Here is a 19,535-nt window from a genome sequence, read left to right as displayed (position 1 = left end):
AGCCCTGTGCTTAAAAAACAACAACATAACATGAATCACATCAATTTATGAAGTCTGGGATTTAGACAGTCTTGTCAAGATCCTAAAGCTATGGAAATGCTACAGGTTCTACAACACAGCAGCTTGTTTTCAAGTAGCTTTAGTTTTGGCCCAGTGCTCACATTCGCTGTTGTTCTGTTTAAGCTGTGACATATCTTTTGGGAAGCACTATCGTCGGTGAGAAGTGTTTGCTTGCTGTGTCACTGCCCAATATATCATGTGTCAGATGTACAGAGACGAGGCTTGGCATGAGGGTCTACTGAAAGGTCCTTGCATTCCAAGTTTAGCGCAGTTTCAGTCAAACAGTGGAGTGTGACCCAGGGCTTTATCCAGCAGCAGCTGCCCCAGCATTCCTCCTCTGGGCTAGGAAGTGAATTACATAAGGTAACCGTTCTCTGACCCTGATTGTTGCTTATGTGTTTCTATCAATCGCATTCACTTTGATTCTGGTGTATCTATCCAAAATCAAAGTGAATATTGTGCTGATCTCCTGACTCCTGTGTTCACAAAGATCTTCAACAGGTCAATGGAGCTATGTGAAGTTTCCTCCTGCTTCAAACACTCCATAATTATACCAGCCCCCAAAAAACCTTGTATCACAGGACTTAACAACTACAGACCTGTTTGAGAGACTGGTGCTGGCCCACTTTAGGGAGATCACAGACCCCCTGCTGGACCACCTACAATTTGCACAGTGGATTTACACCACATTGTCCAACATGCTGACTACCCAGGGACCTATGCAAGGATCTTGTTTGTGGACTTAAGCTCAGCATTCAACACCATCTAACCAGAACTACTCCACTCCAAACTTTCCCAACTTACTGTGCCTGCCCCCATCTGTCACTGAATTTCCAATTTCCTCACAGCCAGGAAGCAAGTGAGGCTGGGGAGACTCACATCCACTACCTGGATAATCAGCACTAGCACCCCACAGAGGTTGCATACTACCCCCACTGCTTTTCTCCCTTTACACAAATGATTGCACCGCCAGGGACTCCTTGGTAAAACTCTTGAATTTTGCAGACAACACAACAGTCATTGGTCTCCTCCGAGACAGTGATGAGTCTGCGTACAGACAGGAGATTAAATAGCTGGCACCTCTAGTGCAGCCACAACAACTTACAGCTGAACACATTCAAGACAGTGGAGGTGATGGCAGACAGAGGAGTAATTCCACACCCCTGACCCCCCTCACCATACTAAGCAGCGCTGTCTCAGCTGTGGAGATATTCAGGTTTCTGGGAACTACAATCTCCAAAGACCTGTAGTGGGAGACCAACACCATCTCCATTGCAAAAAGGCCCAGCAGAGGATATACTTCCTGCACCAGCTGAAGAAGTTCAAGCTGCCATAGGAATTGCTGGTCAAGTTCTACACAGCAATCATCGAGTCTGTCCTTACCACCTCTATAACAGTTTTGTTTGGCTCTGTCACCTTGAAAATCATTGTACAAGCTCACTACGAGAGACGTTGGCTGTGTATGTTTAAAAGCATACTTAGCCAATAAAGTCTGATTCTGATTCAAATCATCAAACCTCAAGATTCTTTCCTGTTGATTGTCAATTATCAGTCAACAGGATTTATTCACTGTTCATTGCTCACTGTAAATTAATGGTGACCAGTACTGTTCCCTGGTAAGTGACAGCACTGCTGAGTCGCTGCATATCTCAGAATCATCAGTAATGGTTGGCAAAGCATTTTTGTTGGCCTGTTTGAAGGTTTTCACCAATACAGATGTTTTGTCTACCTGTTTGGCATTAATTTGTTGAAAAGTTCTTTCAGGGAATGCATATGTCTTTGTGATCTGGAAAAGTGAGAGTTTTTACAAGTTTCTTCAGAGTAAAACCTGTTCATGTTTATAATTTCCTGCCCATCTCAATATAAAGCATTAGTGCACTTATTGTACAGCAAGCCCTTCTGTGCACTGGCATGATGTATAATGTCCCATTATTCATATTAGGTCTGATCTGTTATGATATTATGGATACCTCACAGTCCCAGTAAATCCCAAATTAAGTCTATAATATCACCTTGACTAGAGAAAAACGTTAAGAGTTAAAATTTTTTCTGATGTCATATGTGTCAGTACTCCAGCCTGAGCGGCTGGTTTCTCCCTGTCTGTCAGTGTGGGTGTGTCTTTTGTTTGCTTTTCCCGTGTATGTGCATTTGTTTTGTTTTCAGCCATCGCCCCACCCCCTGTCCTGCCTATCTGCCCTGCTGCCACGCCCACCACCTGAAGCCCACCCTGCGTACCTGTTCCTTGTTCTCTCATCACCAGCCCATGTATATATACCCTGCTGTTTCCTTTGTTCTTTTCCTGATTGTCTTAGCCTTATTCCTCTGTTATTCTTGCTGTTTGTTGGTTTTGATCTGTTTGGCTTTTTGACTCTGCCTGTTCCTGATTCTCCCTTTTTGCCTTCTGTTTTTGATACCATGTTTTCACTGTGGATTTTTTGGTTACTGACTTTGGACTGGTTTTCATTACTACTTTGCCTGTGCACTTGGACCTGTTATTAAAGGATCTCTTTTACTGCCTGTTTTGTCTGCGCCTGGGTCCTTTCCCTGACAACCCTGACAATATGGTTGTATTGGGGTCTATTTGATCTTTAGCTTCAGAAACCCAGAGAGGCAAAAGATAGATGGTAGATGATATGTTCTCTTGATATGTAACTACAGTGCCCTGATAAACCATGGTGATTGGACTTATTGAGCTTAATAACATGAACTTGTGACTGCTTTAAAACTGAAGTTAAACATTGAAATTTTATTTCATTTTTATTGATGAAATGACAGAACAATAAATTAAAAAAACACAGGCCAAACAGAGGTAGAGCCCAAGGAACAGTGATGGTAGAAAACAAGGAACATAGACGATCCTGGATCTTTGGGATGCCCAAAATGGTTCCATTGTAATTGTCAGTGTCTGGGTGCCATGAACTGCCAGACTGAAGCACTGCAGAACAGGCTCCTACAAAGAAAAGAGGGGTAACTCAGCTCATGTCAAATCAAAACCTAACTTCAAATACTAGGTGCATAGTGCTATACGTTTACATAAAGGTGACCGTAGTCCATTTGTGGGTAGACTTACTTGTATGTTCAACCTGCCATGATGTGTTTTACAAAAGCTAGAAAAGAAATAGAAAAAGCAGCATTGATGTTGGCATCTCTTGGGGAGTTTTCTGGTGAGAACACTATTCAACAGAATGAGAGGGATGTAAGCATGTTCCAGTTACTTACCTTCATAGTTGATGCAGCCGTTGGTGTCCTCTTGACCTGCCAGAAGCTGTTCTACTTCTCCCTCAGACATTTTCTCACCTGTAGACACAATAAATGGCCATCTTTGAGTTGTCCAGTGTGCGGGTAATGGTCTAGACTTTATTCCTTTTTATTTTCTCAGGTGTTTGTCTTGTATAAGCTCTTCTGATGTACTCTAATTTGGCATTAGTTGGTGTTATTGATTTTTTAGAAATGCTTAGTTGCAGCGCTTGGTCTTCTACAGCTGCCAGGAAGAGCAATGACTCACCTAGTGTGGCGAGAACATGACGCAGCTCAGCTCCCATGACAGTGCCATTTCCCTCCTTGTCAAAGACCCGCAGCCCCTCCACAAAGTCCTCCAAGGTGCCCTGGTCCTTGGACTTGGACACTTGTTGAAACATGGGGAGGAAGGTTTCAAAGTCGATCAGTTTGGAGTTCATGTCTGTATGAACAGGGAACACAGGGAAGATAAGAACACACATAAAAATCAGCATCAAGACAACAGCGCGTAAATATCAGTCTTTTGAACATGAGTGGCCTTTTTTGGAACGTATGAAACTGTAGTTGTTCAAATCATATAGTGCTAAATTTGACACATGGAAACTGCACAGCGTAAATTTGAAAACATTGCATTGGTCAAGCAATCCTCAGTCCTTTTATACATGGTTTGTAATACAAGAGAATTAATTCTGGTCATTAGTAAACTCAATGTAAGGTTCCTCTGGCCCTGGATTAAATGCATATTTTGTGTTTCTTGGGAAGTACCCAAGTAACCGGGGACTAACCCTCAGGTTTGGGTTTCCCAAGAACACTCAGGACCTCTGCATTGGTGGGGTTCTGCCCGAGGGCCCGCATGACGTCACCGCACTGGGCATAGGTGATTTTCATCTCGCCCATGGGGGTCCTGTCGAACAGCAAGAAGGCCTCCTTGAACTCTGTGGACAAGACATACGTACAAGTAAGAGATGCTTACAAACACTACCGTAGTGAACATATCTAAATCAACTGTGATAGTTTCATGGCATTTTTGGCATTGTTTTCTATCAAACTATCATTCCAAACCGGTAATAAAATATGTAAATACTAATCTAGTTATATATCTTGCCTTTCTTGAATGCTATGCAAATCTTAAAACGTAACTTCAGCATCATGGGGTAACATATTATTTATTGTCTCTCATAAATGTACTTACCATCAATCTGGTCTGCGTTGTATTCAGTCTGAAACAGAATTAGAGAATCTGGTCATGACAGTGGCTCTTTTCATCCCCTAATACTGTTAAGGATTTGCAAGAAAAACTAAAGTGAAAGTTTAAAATTACACAACTTTTCTGACAGTGGGTGAGGCAGATTTTGGAAAAGGAATGTACCAGTAGAGCACCATATTGTTTTTCTATTTTAATTAGCTTATCATATTATAAACAAACAACAGACGGAAGCTGTTAAAGGTGACTCAGAAACCTTTGTATTCAGCCCACAAAGCACTGAAGGCATTAGTGTCGGTCTTTGCTATAATGTCAATATAAGAAAGGTCTGATTGAAAACCAGCTGAATCAGGCCATGTGTACTGAGGGACATGAACACACACCATAGCTCTACACAGAGACATCGGAGTGTTTGAGAGGCTTTCGAGGGGGTGTGTGCATAGCTATAGCTCTGATGAGTGATGAGCAAGACCAGCAGCACTAGAAATGAAGATGCCAAGGCACAAGCTGTGCCCACACTGAGCGGTGGTATTTCTGCTGTGGTGTCAAGACCCTATTATGCAACACTCCAGTATTGTTTTTTTCTGTGCTCTCCATTGTGTCAAAGACTCAGACAAGATCTGGTCTGTGTGGATGTCTTTTGTCCACTTTAAACAACTAACAGACAATCCCTGTGACTCTTACTAACGACAAAGTCATCCAAAATATATAATGTCATATATTTTATGTGTTGAAAAAGCACATACACCTTCATCACAGCTAGTAATTCAGAGAAATCCACAGAATAAACTGTTGGCTAAATTATGCAATCTGGTCAATCAAGCAATTTTCCGGGTCAAATATTTCAGCAGGACTTATATTTAAGTGTACAGCTCAGTGGGCATTCTCTGAGAAAGACTAGACCCATTTACAAATGTTTTCAGAATTATACGATGCAGATGCTGGAATGATAATGGTTGATGGATAATGCATTTTTACTATGTCAGCATTGGTATTGTGTGATAGACCATTTGAAATTAAAATGTGGTTACCTAAATAATGCAGATGATGGTTAACGCCCTTTTCAAGTACATTTCAATGTTGTGTATTGAAATGTTATAACTAAAGCAGGTAAGCATCTGTCACAGACTGAAACAGCATAAAAAAGCTTTTACTCTGACATTCCAGAGAACATACCTCACAAAGCAGTACTGTAGCTGTCAAATAGTAGATAGCATTACATCCTCATCACCATCTTCAGTATATTCCACTGATGTATAGGCTTGTCAGCTCATTGGTGTAAAAACCAGAGATAGTCCATCACTTTCTCAGTTGTGCATTGGTTATATTTTAGTTTGATGTCACATGTGGGATGTCACTGTTCATACTAGCTCCTAATAGTGCTAATGCTCACAGGTTGCTGCAGGAACCCATTTTAGCTTTGAGTGCTGAGCGAGAGTAAGAAACAGGCTCTCACAGGTTACCACTCCATGAACTTTTAGTGCAAATGGAACACTGATGGACTGTCAAGGTCAGAGTCTGACAGCAGTCCCACCACACCCTATCCCTAACTCTAGCTCTAAGAATATTACCCCGCTGCTTACAGGGATTAGCATGAAACTGTATCTCCCACCACTGGTGCTGATGGTAAAATAGAAGCTAATTTATGAACAATGGAGAGAAAAGCTGCACCAAGAGAACTGTTAATAAGACAGAAAGCTGGGGGATGGCTGGACAGAGCATTAATCCTAGGGTACAACTTATCTATGGAATAATAACCTTTGGTCCAACACATCCATGACCCCCACCCCATCCCCAGTAGTGAATTCCAAAAGCTGCAGAACCCTGCTTGTAGAATAATCCTTCATTAACATTAAATTCACTGGAGACTAGATGGATGACTATGCAAAGGCTTTTGTTGCCTTTGTAGAATTAGATGCCATTCTTGTCCCTTAAAACAGCATGACTATGACCCCAACAAAAACAAAACACAGAACCTAAAGCAAATACTTTAAAGACTGTAGAATTACAGCATCAATGTAACATTCCTCTAGCTACAGTGTAACTAGGATTACAACTCTGAGTCAAATTTCCCAGCCCAACACAATGCGCCAACACAATATCCCCAAGTGATTATCAAGGATTAATCTGAAGTAAACTCCACACACAGGCTGGCATTAAGAGGCTGTTTGTTCAGCTGATGCTGGAAAAACTTGAGAGAGGCAACCACAGTAATCCAGCCCCTTAAATCTCTTTTCCCATGTACACTGATAATGCAGTGCTCACTACATTGTAGCCTTAATACTTTGTAGAAAGGCAGTATCTGCTAAAACATAAGTCCATCAATCAGCTGTACCAAGCAGCTCTACTAATCAGAGATGAGTCCATTCTGAGAGTCTTTCATTAAATCAAAAGGCACAGGTACGCAGACACACAAAATGACCACATTCAGATCCCTACCAACCACAGGGACACTTACAGAGATGATCTTGGGCTTTATTTCAGGCTCCTTGGGGGGTTCTGGTGCTGGAGCAGGAGCTGGGGTTGATGGTGTAGCAGGAGCTGGAGCGGGAGCGGGAGCTGGAGCAGGAGCTGGAGCAGGAGCTGGAGCTGGAGCCGGAGCTGGAGCTGCAGCTGGAGTTGCAGTTGGAGCTGTAGCTGGAGCAGGAACAGGAGTGGGAGATTTTGCTGGAGTGGGAGGAGGAGTGGGAGATTTAGCTGGAGTTGGAGGGGGAGTAGGAGATTTAGCAGGAGTGGGTGTAGGAGATTTCACGGGAGTGGGAGTGGGAGATTTAGCAGGAGTTGGAGATTTGGCAGGTGTGGGAGTAGGAGATTTAGCAGGAGTTGGAGATTTAGCTGCAGCTGGAGTTTCTTCTTTCTTTGGCTCTGGCTTTTTGGGGGCCATGGCTAAGTCTCTAGCGGGTCTGCGAAGAGCAGCTGTCAAGACAGAGGCTGCTGTGAGGGACAAAAGACTGACCTACTCTCCTGGCATTATATACCCAGCCCTGTCTCCCACTTCAGAGGAGAAGGGGGGTGGCCTAATCCACAGGAGTCAACTCCACTTACTATAAAAGGAGAGAAAGCTGAACCCCCAATCTCTACTTCACAAGTTCCCCCATTGTCATCAGTCCCTGTTCATCTCATCCTGTTATCATTTCTGTGTCCCCTTGAGTCTCCTATCAGGCCATAAAGCATAATAATGTCATATTAAAATAAGGTGGCAACAGTGACTCAAGCAACAGTGTCATCAAAAAAGGTAGAGCTTGGGAAATCCAGACAATGCACAAGGGAATGTGAATGAGGAGGAGAGGTGGTGGTGGTGGGGGGGTCAGTAGTTTGTGTCTTTTTATAAGCCCATGCGCTGAAACTTTAACTCCACACCTCCGAACACATGCCTATTAAGAAACAGAATCTTTGTGCCATTTCTTTATTGGGCCATGCCGTGGCTCCCTTGAAATGTGGGGTACTGTGTTCCTCTAGAGCAGTAAAATGCAGGGTGTGTACCTGTGAAGCTTGGATTCCTCTGGAGGTTTGGACTCCTGCAGGCTGAGTTACCTCCAGAGAGAGGGAGAGGGAGATGACAGACAGAGTCCTCCTGTCTTCAAGCTGATGAGGGAGAGGCTGTGTGGGTGTGTTCCTGTGTGTCTCAGTGGCAGCATGCTAACAACCCCCACCCCTCTGCCCCAAGACCCAACATACAGCTGTCATACAACACATGTCAGACACAGCAGTTGAACGGCTTAGTTTACATGCTGCAAAATATAGCTTATAATGTACATGTGAATGTCCACTTCTTTATAGGTGGTGTAATATATTGCTCCTGATCGAGGAGGCAGCACAGTGATCACAGTTCAGGCAAATGTTAATGAACTGTACATAGTATTGATTTCTGTGAATAACAACTGCCAACTTTTAATGCTTGGTTTACATGGGAACCTTGGCCTCTAATACTTAAAGAGTTGAACAGTTACAGTTAAAGAGTTGGAGGTGACTGCATTCCATTCCATTTATATGTGAAGAACTACTTCACATATAAAAAATCAAGTCTTCATTTTAAAGCCATCAGGTAGGCTTTGTCATGAACATAAAGTTAATTTCATATATTCACTTTGCATATTCTTACTTGCATCCTTGACTTGTAAATACACTGTTAACTAATGTTAGTTATTGATTTATAGACATTATTATTATGTTATAATGTTCACACATTATTATGTTCTGTTCAACCCACAGCACATTTCAGGCTATCCAGGAAAACAATCTACCTTAAATGACATGCTATCACCCTTTGGAATCATTCTGTCTCCAAACTACTGTCTGCTCAGGGACGTCATAGGTAAGTAATTAAGTAGGGACATTGTTTTCTTTCTTTAGAGTTTGTGTATAATATTTCTGGCTGCTCTGTCAAAAGTCTTCCCTATTAAGCTCCAGTGATGAATCCTCCTCTCTGCCATACTTTTCCGCTGATTTTTTTATTACACTGATTTATCTTTACTGTCACTGGCTGGTCTTCTGGGCAGCTGGAAAGAGGCCAACTTTGTGCTGGTCAATGGTCACATAAACAATTGAAAGCATCTACCTTCACAAAATGAAATTTTATTTGACTTCAACAACAGTACACCTCAATATATTTCAGAGCACCATAGCCTATTGGTTAACAACGCTGGATTTCGCCCCTGCACAGGCTGCAAGTATGAAAATCAGATGCATTAAAGTTCTGTTTTCAGTCTGATCTCTGCATGCCTGAGTTTGGAGTGTTGAACAACATCAGAACTGCAAATTATAAAGTACAGATAACATTTCGGCAATGCTGGCAGATCTGTTGTGGCATTCGCTTAATTGTATGCATAAATATGAAAGGTAACTGTTGTACACTTACAATTGTTGTGGCTTTGAATTGCCACTTTCCAATATAACAAGGAAAAAAAAACCTCATCAGATGTTGGAGGTGCAGTGAGGGGTAGGGGGTAAAAATGCCTTAAATGCATCTCTAGCTCTCACTGAAAAATGTGATCTTTATAAATATCCAGTCACATAGCTGTTGAAAAGGTTACTGATACAGATTTTAAATACATTGGACCCCTCACTTCCCCATAATGACATCCTTATCCAAACTTTGTCAGAGTTTACACTACCGGTCAAAAGTTTTAAACACCCCCAATTTCTATAAAGGAAAGACCTACACTTTTAAGGGTCATAATGTTCTGTCTGTCTTCCTTTGTTAATTGCCTTTTTTGTCACCATTATGATAAGCAATATACTACTTCCTGCAGTGCAATATTGTCCAAATAATGCATCAGAGGGTCTAGTAACACAGTCTGTTCTAACACTGCTTGTAGCAAAGGGCGAGAGCAGTCACCCCACCCAGCCTCAAACCCAGGTCTATGGGGTACCAAACTGCAGCTTTGACCACGACACCAAAGAGCCAGGCTTGTTGATATGGCAGTCAGTGTACATACTCAACTGTAGTGCCCTATAGGCTGTAATTGTACAAATCTGATAGTACTGTGTCCTCAAACAGACCTTGCTCTCAGCTGAGAACTGTCTCATTGTGGAACTGTACACATCCTGTCCTCGTACTGTCACTATACTTGCTGTATGCACTTTTGTATGTCGCTTTGGATAAAAGCGTCTGCTAAATAAATAAATGTAAATGTAAATGTAGTGGCAGCACTCTGTCACACTGCCCTCCCCTTTGGAAAGTACACCCATGCACTTCACGCACTGAGGCATCCCTCACACATTCCCCTGCTGTGCTTCTCCCATCCCAGGGTGCCCCACTCACCAGTGCTTCACCCATTTCTGGGGTCCCTTCACACCATGCTTCACCCATCTCTGGGGTCCCTCACACCGGGGTCAATCTAACCTGGCGGTTCATACAGCTCACACACTAGGCACACCTCCGATGGCCTCGCAGCAAGCTCTCACCCCTCTGACACCATTTGTAGCGAAGGGTGAGAGCAGTCACCCCACCCGGCCTCAAACCCAGGTCTACAAGGTACTAAATTGCATTTTTGACCGCAACGCCAAAGAGCCAGGCTCATTGGTATGGCAGTCAGCACATACTCAACTGTAGTGACAGCACTCTGTCGCGCTGCTTTTATACAGACAGAGGGTTTGTAAGTAATCAACAAAAGTTGGAACACCTGTAGGAGTTGTTTGCATCAACTTTCAAGGCTTAATTTACTTCCATTGCTGCAGAAAAGCTGTAAGTTGTTAACCCATTACTTGTTCCCTGAAAAAGGATTTTTTTATAACTCTGAAATGTACATTATTTTTCAGTGTTTGGTAACCTAAACTTTTTTTAACCTCTGGCAGTTTACCGCTTCCTTTTGTTCCATTTCAGGTCAAACACTAGACTTGAACTGCTTAAATTTCAATAAACTGGAAGAATGGAGGTGTTCTAAACTTTTGACGGGTGGTGTACACTCGGAGCACATGACTGTAACATGCAGAACTGTATTGAGGATGGTGAGCACCAACTGTGGCATGTTCTGTTGTTCATCTGTGGCCAGCAGTAAGTGTCACTCACTCAATGTTCATCGTCAGTTCTCTTCCACACAGTCAGGTTGACTCCATTGCTGATGTCATACTTTAAGAATCCAGAAAAGCCTAGAGCATTCTATCATAGTTAACCCTGGCCCCTACAGCAGACACCGTGTTCTAGGCTGCACACTAAGCACGTGTGCACACTGGTCATGCTGGTATTTGACTATTAGGTCAGAAAGGCCAGCATAGTATTTAAAGGAGGAAAGTGCAATGAGCATGGACAGAGTGATTCTCTCATGGAGGGTCTGCTTTACCCTCTGCTGGGCTTCTGCAGTCTCAATGCCAGTTTACAGCAGGCCTAGTCTGTTGGTGTGACTGATTATGGAAAAGATGAAACTGCTGAAAAGGGCAACCTAGAGGTGACACAACTTTTTTTTTGCACTGCCAGTAATTTGCATATGCTATCTTCCAAGTGATGTCATCTTTTAATGTCTCAAATGCAAGTGCACTCAACCTTTAAACTTGCCTGATTGTTATGGGCTGTTGTGCAGTCAGCTCCACCACTTTTGCATCACTGGGACCTCCCTGGGTGTAGGTAGATGAGACAGATGGATCCTCAGGGTTTCTTTTTCTCTATAAAAGCAATGTTGTTATGCAATTTTCATGTAGACTGTAATTTTAATGAAAGGACACACATAGCCATTGGTAGGTGGTGTATTTAAGTCCTCTTGGAGAAAGAATGATGGTGTCTTCCAAATGCTTAGGATCCCTCATGTGTCCATTTATTTACAGTCAAAAACACAGTAAAATATTCAGAAGTACTCAGGACACATGGTGTGCAGCTGTTAAAGAAATCTCTCTGGTCTCAGCAAAGAGTCAATTTATGTTTCATAAATAAGGCATGACAAATATCAGGTGGAGTTAGTCAGATCTGTCAGAGTCTGATCCAGGCAAACAGAAACACCCTTTTTCATTCTGTATTATTTGATTCCTGTTTTTTTTTATCTTGTTTCTATTTAACACACACATTGCATGCTTTAAATGCATGCAAAATCAGCCCCTTTGTCTATAGGAGGCCCCCTCTGGTGCACATTATTTCATGCGTGATATGGGAAATGATATGAAAAAATATTGTATGTGACATGGACTAAATACGAAAAATCACAACTTTAAATGCCAGGTATTCCAAGCTCCCTCCTTTTTATCATGCTGATCGTTATCGTCAAGCCATTAAAGAGGGAGTTTGAGCGTCTGCTCTCGGTGAGAAGCAGCCTGTGTCACTGAAGAAATTGCCTATACCTTTGGGGATGTTGCCATCAGTTTAACGGAATGAGAAAGCACCTTTTGGATTGTGAGCAGAGGAACATTACAACCAGAATGCAAGGGCTGCATTGTGTGGAGTATCTCTCCCTTAAACTGTAATTTTTCATTTGACATGAGGATGCAGTGTTTGGAAATCAGTTACATTATTGTCTGTTGGATACTTATAAACACATTAAATGTGGTAAGTTCTTTGACACATTTCACTGTAATTGCATGACTCATTTGTGTTATCGATTATGCTGATCCTTTGTGTGTTTCTTTGGTAGCCATTAATATGCTTATATTGATTGTTTATATGTAACATATGTATTTTGCAGCTCAAACATTTAAACAAGTGAATATTTATTGTAAATAGAGGTCTAAATGTAAAAAATGCTTAATGTTTTTTTTTTCTTGTATATTATGTAGATGGTGTTTTGCCATTTTCAAATTTAGGTCTTCAAAACATATGATACGATTCCAGTGCAATCCACATAAAGACTTGTGACCATTTGACTTGCTTGCGTGTGTGTGTGCATGTGTGTGAGTGTGTGTGCTTGTGCATGTCTGTGCTCATGGGTCTTTGTGTGTCTCACAGGTAACAACCAGCCATCCAGAATGCTCTATAGTGTTTCTCCTCCAAGAGAAGGAAGCCGAATGCCTTCACAGAATGTCACTAATCCAACGACCATCTCTGCTTATGGTCAACAACACTGCCGGTGGGTCCTTTCTAACTGCAGACTCAAAGTGCTTTGCTGTTGCCAAGCCACTTGCGAGATATTTGGTTTTATTGGCGAAAACAAATCGTCGATTGATCTGCAATATGAGCAGTATATTTGAGATTAGATGTTATTATTACATATTAGTTTGTTGCACAGTGTGGTTCCATTGCGTCTTCACAGCAAGTCATTTCCTGCCACCTTATTTCTCTGTGCATGTGTTAACAGTGTGGCCAGAGCCAAGGTCAAACCCATAACCTTCACAACCATGCAGCACAACATTCAGACAAGAGACAGGACTGGCTCACTGCACAGGAGGCCCAGGTCTCTCACACAGGGGAGCACACTGGTCCCTCATCGTGAATCCAGTACTTGATTGCACATTCCACGGTGCACTTATGCACATGCTGTGCTCTCCTAAACACTCTAGCATTCCAGCATGATAGCTTTAAGGCGTAAATCCCTGAGGCCTGTATTGGGACTTGCAGTACATTCAGTGATGCTCACACATTAAACAGTGCAATCCTGAGCAGCATGACTATGTCTCCCAGGATGCAGCATTGAGTGGGATGGTGTAAACTGCTGGCCTGCAGCCACTATCGGGGAAGAGGTGTCTGTGTCCTGTCCCCAGCCACTCAAAAATCATGCCGCTCTCCCAGGTATGCACTGCATCAGAGGTACTTCCACGATTTTTGTTTGCTTTCAGAAAATAAGGAATATTTATGATAATAGTAAACAAGATTTGCATTCCTCCAAATTTTAAATGACAACTGTTTGCTATATACTTAACCTAAAACTGTGAAATGACTTTCAAATAGCCATATTTTAACTAAGTGTCCCAGTGTAATCAAAATGATTTTCTTTTGAGCCAATTCCTTACAGAAGTTTCACAATGAATTAAAAATTTACCTTAAAACAGGATACTGGGGTAATACCTGTTTTTCCTTTTGTCCCACTAAATAAATGGTCATTTTGTGTACAATAAATTGGGACATTGCTGAACTAGTGTTTATCCCATCTGTTTAATGTTAAAAAGTAAGCTTTTATTGAATGTTTTGAACCCTATATGCAATAGATGTTGAAATGTTCAGCCTAATATGGTTTACTTCTCCAGCTCCAATCACCCGAAACTGTACCATTCATGGCTGGAGTCTACCCAGTTTGCCATACTACAAGGCTTGTCTTATTGAGGACAATGGTGAAGACACTGGAGACAAGGTAGAAAATTGATGAATTATAATTGAACATATCTTGCTGTTTATTGCTTTGAAGTGTTTGGGTTTTGTTTATTTATGTATATATTTAGTTTATAATTATTTTATCATGCAAATTCAAAGCTTTCATTGAATATTGACTCAGATTTATAATTCTATGTTTTGTACAAAATATCATAGACTGTTTTAATGTAGCCAGGTGGCTGTGGTTCCGTTTGTAAATTCTGTTCTTGGGAGTTAGCCCAGAAATAGATTACTGGCCTGTTAACAGAAAACTCTGAGCTCAGTGTGAGCTGCACCTGATCAGTGTTTCACAGGACGGCCCACCGCCATAGCACATTACATTACCATTATATTTAGGCATGTGAACTGACATGATTGTATTCTACTGTATTTTATACTGTATTGCAGGATTGGTATCTTTTTCTCTGTCCAATGAGCATTGTATCTGCTCTGCAATGGCACTAGGCTAATTCTTGTTTGATTCATCTTTACTGGCATTGATATCTGAAATCTAAATTCCTTTACAGAATAAAGATCCGCTATAGGGAGTATTTGTTGTCCTGTGTGACTTTCCCCAGGCTACATTAATTTGAAATTACTTCTTCTGTTTTAAGCAAAAATACTTTGCTGCAGTGAAGCTAATTTATACCATTGGATACGGAATGTCATTAGCCTCCCTCATCTCTGCCATTGTGGTGTTCTGCACCTTCAGGTAAATTAATGTCATTTCAATTATGCGGACCGTTCTCTTTGCTAATGTATGCATCTTTGCACATATTGTATTATCTGTTGATTGTATTGCAATGTGTGTTGTGTTGCGATCTTGTCTGAATTAACATGACAAAACTGAGCGACAAGGCAGCTAAGTTGCAACATTTTGTGAAACTATTTCCTCTGCATTAATTGGAGTTGTCTTTGCTCCTTCTGCATCACTTAGGGTTTTTGTGTTATTCCTTCAGGAAGCTGCTTTGCACACGGACCTACATCCATTTGAACTTGTTCTCCTCCTTCATCTTGCGTGGAGTGGCGGTGTTTGTGAAGGACGCTGTGCTGTTTGCAGACGAGAGCACAGACCACTGCACCGTGTCCACTGTAGGTGCTGCTCATGGAAATGTCTGGGGATGTATGCTAGAATACAGGCTCCTCTGTAGGACAGTGTTTGTACTACCTCCATGCTATGCAGACTCAGGCTGTATAAATGTACCATTACATGCTAAAGGTGGGTACACATTTATCATTTACAGAGCCATATAGAATATTTGTACTTGTGGGTGGAACATATTCCAGAAATGCTAATTAGAATTCCCTCTTACACATTCAAATATCTCTCAGTAAAAATGGATCAATGAAGTTCATCAGTTTAGAGGGTTGGGTTGAGTTTCTCTGACCAGTGAGAATCATGCTAACCAACCCAGCGTGACCCCTCCACACCCCCCCCCCCCCCCCACACCAGGCTGGCTGCAAGGCGGCAGTGGCCCTCTTCCAGTACTGCGTCATGGCCAACTTCTTCTGGCTGCTGGTAGAAGGACTGTACCTGCACACCCTGCTTGTTTTTACCTTCACCCAAGAGAGGAGGATCTTCTGGTGGTACACCCTCATTGGCTGGGGTAAGGGCTGCGTCACAGCTGGATTGCTCAGAGACTCTGACAGGCAATATGTGGAGATAATGTGTACCAAATGAATCGTTATATGTTTAACAGCTGCAATCGTTATTGGAGACAAACTGCTGTTTGGACAAGGGATTGAAAAGAAAGTGTTCTTGGGTAAACATAGTTATTGTATTTTCACAATAAGTCCTTCAAGATAACATTAAATATTACCTTGTGAAATGTCTGTGTTTTAGGGTCTCCTACTTTAACCATTGTCATATGGGCACTGTTTAAGAGTCAGTATGACAACAAAGGGTGAGTATTTCTTCCAGGAGACAGAAAAAGAGAAAGATAAAAAGTATAGTTATATAGTTACTGTAGTCAAAAAGTATTGTAATGTATGAGAAGTGTGTTACATTTCTTTATTACATGTCCATTTTTACAGGTGGTATATTTATTGATGTTTCAAAAGCACTTCCTATTTGAATTGATACTGTCTTATTTGTTCGATAATGTATATGATTATAGAAGTTACAGAATGTAGAATGCACATAATGATTTAAATGATTATAGAGTGATATTGTATGTCACCTTGCATAAAGACATTTGCTGCTGGTAATATTTTTTTTTTTTTTTTAAAAAGGGGGGAAAAAAGATATTCTTGGCCTGAATCATAATCTGAATGACAATAATTGTCACAGTGGCCCCTTCATTCCTGGCAGGTGCTGGGATGACCTAGACAGCGCCCTCTGGTGGATCATCAAGACACCAATCCTGTTTTCTGTATTTGTATGATCAGCACTTACAAAGCACTTTCTTACACAGCACCTCCCCATAAAACTATGCCATACTGATTTACCATCCTTACCACCAGACCTACTTCACCTAGCCCTGTTGAATTCAGTGCTGCGGATTCATTGTTTGAGAGAAAAGGGAGTTTCAGTATAACATGCATCAAGACAGAACTTGCATGTGAAGCCATCTCTCAGTATACACACGAATATGAAAGAAATCTTTTTACAGACTTACATCAACAGACAGAGCACTAATACCTGATGTTATATGGTGTCCAGGTGAACTTTTTGGTGTTTGTGAACATCATCAGGATCATCTTTCAGAAAATGAAGATGCCAGACGTAGAGGGAAGTGAACGGCCACACTACAGGTGAGTGTCACTCATTTATAGCACATTAATAGGCAACTGTCCACATCTTAGAGTACAAATGCTATTTTTGAATGAAACTAGAGAAACTAAGACAGTATTATGACTACCTGCATGTCAAGATTAAAGTCAGTTACAAAAAAAAACAAGTAAAACAAGGCTTGGATCATCTCCTAAAATGCATAATTTAAAATTTATTTTAACCATAGTGTAATATTTAAAAACACTATATACAGTAGTTTGACACAGAACGTTCTCCAAAAACATTTTGCTCTGTTACTTATTTATTGGTTAGTTAAGAAAATTTTAAATTAATTTCTGAATCCAATTTAATTTATCTGATCAATTTTAATGGTGATTTTAATAGTAGATATTTTGACATCAAGGGCCTGAGATACACTATAAAAGGCTATGTTGGACCATGGCTGTCTATAAACAAGTGTCCTGCAGAAACTAATACCTGTCCCCATTTGTGTTCCCAATTGTTTGTTTGGACTGACCTCCATGCAGCAGGCTTGCGAAATCCACCCTGCTGTTGATACCCCTGTTTGGGGTGCATTACACGGTGTTTGCACTCTTCCCAGAGCATGTGGGGTTGGAGCCAAGGCTCTGCTTTGAGCTGGTCCTGGGATCCTTCCAGGTGTGGAAGTACACCCTGGCCACCTTCTGCCCTTTGCCACACCTCCCTGACAACTCCTGGGCCAGAGCCCTGAGACCATTGGCACCATCATGCTTGCTCATCATAATAGCCTTCAAAAGCCGACCCGTCTGGCCAGTCATGATTTTTAACACATGTTCAGGCCTTTTCATCATCCATGTGCATTGTGCATGTGTTCTGTTCTTCCTATCACTCCATCTGCCACTATAGTTCCACCATCAGCAGCTACTGTACTGTATGTGGAAAACATTGTAAGCATGGACACTTGATACAATATTTGCAAGACATTATGATGTTCAAATATTCAGATGTTAAAATAACTTCTCAGTTATGCACCACTGTCCACTGCGATTTGCTGCACAGTACTTTGCAACATGTAGACTGTTTAATTAGATGAATTCTGAACAACATCAATATATGATAAGCATTGTTAATAAATGCTGTATTTATTGCAGGGGTTTATTGTGGCATTACTATACTGCTTCTTAAATGGAGAGGTAAGACATGCATTAAATCAGATTGTGTACACCAAACTGGTCAGTTTGTGATCTGCCATATATCTAAGTAGCTTGCATAATTTGTCATCTGTTTTTCAGGTGCAGAACGAAGTTCTAAAGCAAATGAGGAGATGCCACTTACACAGTGGAGATACAAGGGAGGGCAACGCTTTCGATCTGGTGACACAGGATTACACAGCCTAAACCCAGCGTGAAGGGGGCTCAGTCTGCACCATATTTTTACTGGATCAAAATATTTAACTTGCATTAGGTTAAAGCAGTGAAAGTAATTTGCATGATTTTTTAACCCACATTGCAGCCTGTGTTTTGACCTACTTCTGTTTTGTTCCGAGAGTGTTAATTCACATTTGTAAAATCACATTAGTTATTAGGTGGCTAAGACACATAAGAACACACTAGTGTGAAATTATCCATTGTCCAGTTATGTTTAATATTCACAATTTTTTTCAATCCTGGGGGCATAGTAAAGGTAGCACTGACATATACTTAGTTTAATGCATGATAATGCACATATTAATGAAAACCTTACTGTAAAAGTGCTGTCTTGCAGAGATTTTACTCATCACTGTTCATCCAATTAAACATTTCCAAATTTATACAATGTATAATGTCTACTCCAACATAATGAAGTAAACCTTGATCACTACTGAATATTGCCAGCAGATGGTGGTAGTTAGATACTTGCACTTTGAACAAATGTCCTCATAACGAATGGAAAAGCAACAAATTCTACTGTATCCTGCATTAGTTGCACTTTGAAAAAATTCAGCAATCAGTTTTTTTTCTTATACTAAATTATGAGCCTAGTGGATGATAAAATGAAAGAAAAAGGTTTTAGAATAAACAAAGAAACAAAGAAGTAGCACTTGCTCAAGGGTGAAGGGCAAAGGGTTATTCATTTAAATTCACTAAACACAAAATCAGATGGATTCAAATTATGTTCAGTCGTTTGTGGCAGAGCAAGGAGGTATGCCACCCACTGTAATGTTTTATGCTCCTTGTCAGGCTTGTTTCTTAATTTAACGTGTCACTGCCGGCTGCTAAGAGCCAGCTTTGTGTAAGAGAGAGGGGGAGTCAGCAAGTGACCAAGCAAGAGCTGCTCATCTCTTCCAAGAAAAGGCAGCTCATTATGTTAGAATATGGCAACATTATCAGAGGGAGCGATCAGGCCCAGGATTAAATTTCTCCTCAGCTGCTTTCTCTAGATCAACATGGGCTGAGAGGAGTGCGCAAGAGTCTCACTCTCCGTTTATGACCAGAGAGAGAGAGAGAGAGAGAGAGAGAGAGAGGGAGAGGGAGAGAGAGAAAGAGAGAGAGAGACCCTCGGTCTGCCAAATTAAGCACTGCCCTAAAGTGCTTAAGGTCCCTCTCAAGCAACAAAAAGAAGTGTCTGTAAATACA

At 41.3% G+C, this 19,535-nt stretch overlaps 2 protein-coding genes across 8 annotated transcripts; one reads left to right on the top strand and one right to left on the bottom strand.

Annotated features, from left to right (window-relative positions):
• Positions 1-3,138: 3,138 nt before the first annotated feature.
• On the bottom strand, positions 3,139-7,385 carry zgc:163073 (uncharacterized protein LOC100037358 homolog). Of its 7 annotated transcripts, none has more exons than XM_036524294.1 (7): positions 7,331-7,385; positions 6,960-7,057; positions 4,490-4,517; positions 4,083-4,232; positions 3,566-3,739; positions 3,280-3,357; positions 3,139-3,167 (listed from the first exon to the last, which is right to left on the bottom strand). In XM_036524294.1, the coding sequence occupies exons 1-7, from the start codon at positions 7,383-7,385 to the stop codon at positions 3,139-3,141; spliced, it is 612 nt and encodes a 203-aa protein (XP_036380187.1). The 7 variants fall into 7 exon arrangements, with proteins under 7 accessions (XP_036380187.1, XP_036380205.1, XP_036380215.1 ...); XM_036524312.1 differs by having other exon boundaries at positions 6,960-7,051; XM_036524322.1 differs by having other exon boundaries at positions 6,960-7,032; positions 7,333-7,385.
• Positions 7,386-12,175: 4,790 nt separating this feature from the next.
• Positions 12,176-18,317, top strand: ghrhr2 (growth hormone releasing hormone receptor 2). Its single transcript, XM_036541563.1, has 13 exons — positions 12,176-12,229; positions 12,870-12,990; positions 13,542-13,649; positions 14,105-14,208; positions 14,822-14,919; positions 15,167-15,299; positions 15,661-15,814; positions 16,051-16,111; positions 16,519-16,585; positions 16,870-16,961; positions 17,469-17,598; positions 18,072-18,113; positions 18,213-18,317. Exons 1-13 carry the CDS (start codon positions 12,176-12,178, stop codon positions 18,315-18,317), a joined length of 1,269 nt encoding a protein of 422 aa, XP_036397456.1.
• Positions 18,318-19,535: the final 1,218 nt, after the last annotated feature.

This window comes from Megalops cyprinoides, chromosome 1, assembly GCF_013368585.1.
Source record: "Megalops cyprinoides isolate fMegCyp1 chromosome 1, fMegCyp1.pri, whole genome shotgun sequence".
Taxonomy (NCBI): domain Eukaryota; kingdom Metazoa; phylum Chordata; class Actinopteri; order Elopiformes; family Megalopidae; genus Megalops; species Megalops cyprinoides.
The sequence above is the reverse complement of the archived record's forward strand: the minus strand, read 5'-3'. Positions and strand labels throughout refer to the sequence as shown.

What these genes read in the sequence shown, in the direction of transcription:
- zgc:163073 (XM_036524294.1), bottom strand. Translation starts at nt 7,385, where the DNA reads ATGGCCCCCAAAAAGCCAGAGCCAAAGAAAGAAGAAACTCCAGCTGCA. An exon ending in AACTCCAGCTGCAGCTAAAT is followed by an intron (nt 7,058 to 7,330) that starts CTCCAACTCCTG and finishes CTGCTCCAGCTC; the next exon opens with CCGCTCCCGCTCCAGCTCCT. An exon ending in CGGCTGCATCAACTATGAAG is followed by an intron (nt 3,168 to 3,279) that starts GTAAGTAACTGG and finishes TTTCTTTTCTAG; the next exon opens with CTTTTGTAAAACACATCATG.
- ghrhr2 (XM_036541563.1), top strand. Translation starts at nt 12,176, where the DNA reads ATGCTGATCGTTATCGTCAAGCCATTAAAGAGGGAGTTTGAGCGTCTG. An exon ending in AAATCATGCCGCTCTCCCAG is followed by an intron (nt 13,650 to 14,104) that starts GTATGCACTGCA and finishes TTACTTCTCCAG; the next exon opens with CTCCAATCACCCGAAACTGT. An exon ending in ACTGCTTCTTAAATGGAGAG is followed by an intron (nt 18,114 to 18,212) that starts GTAAGACATGCA and finishes TCTGTTTTTCAG; the next exon opens with GTGCAGAACGAAGTTCTAAA.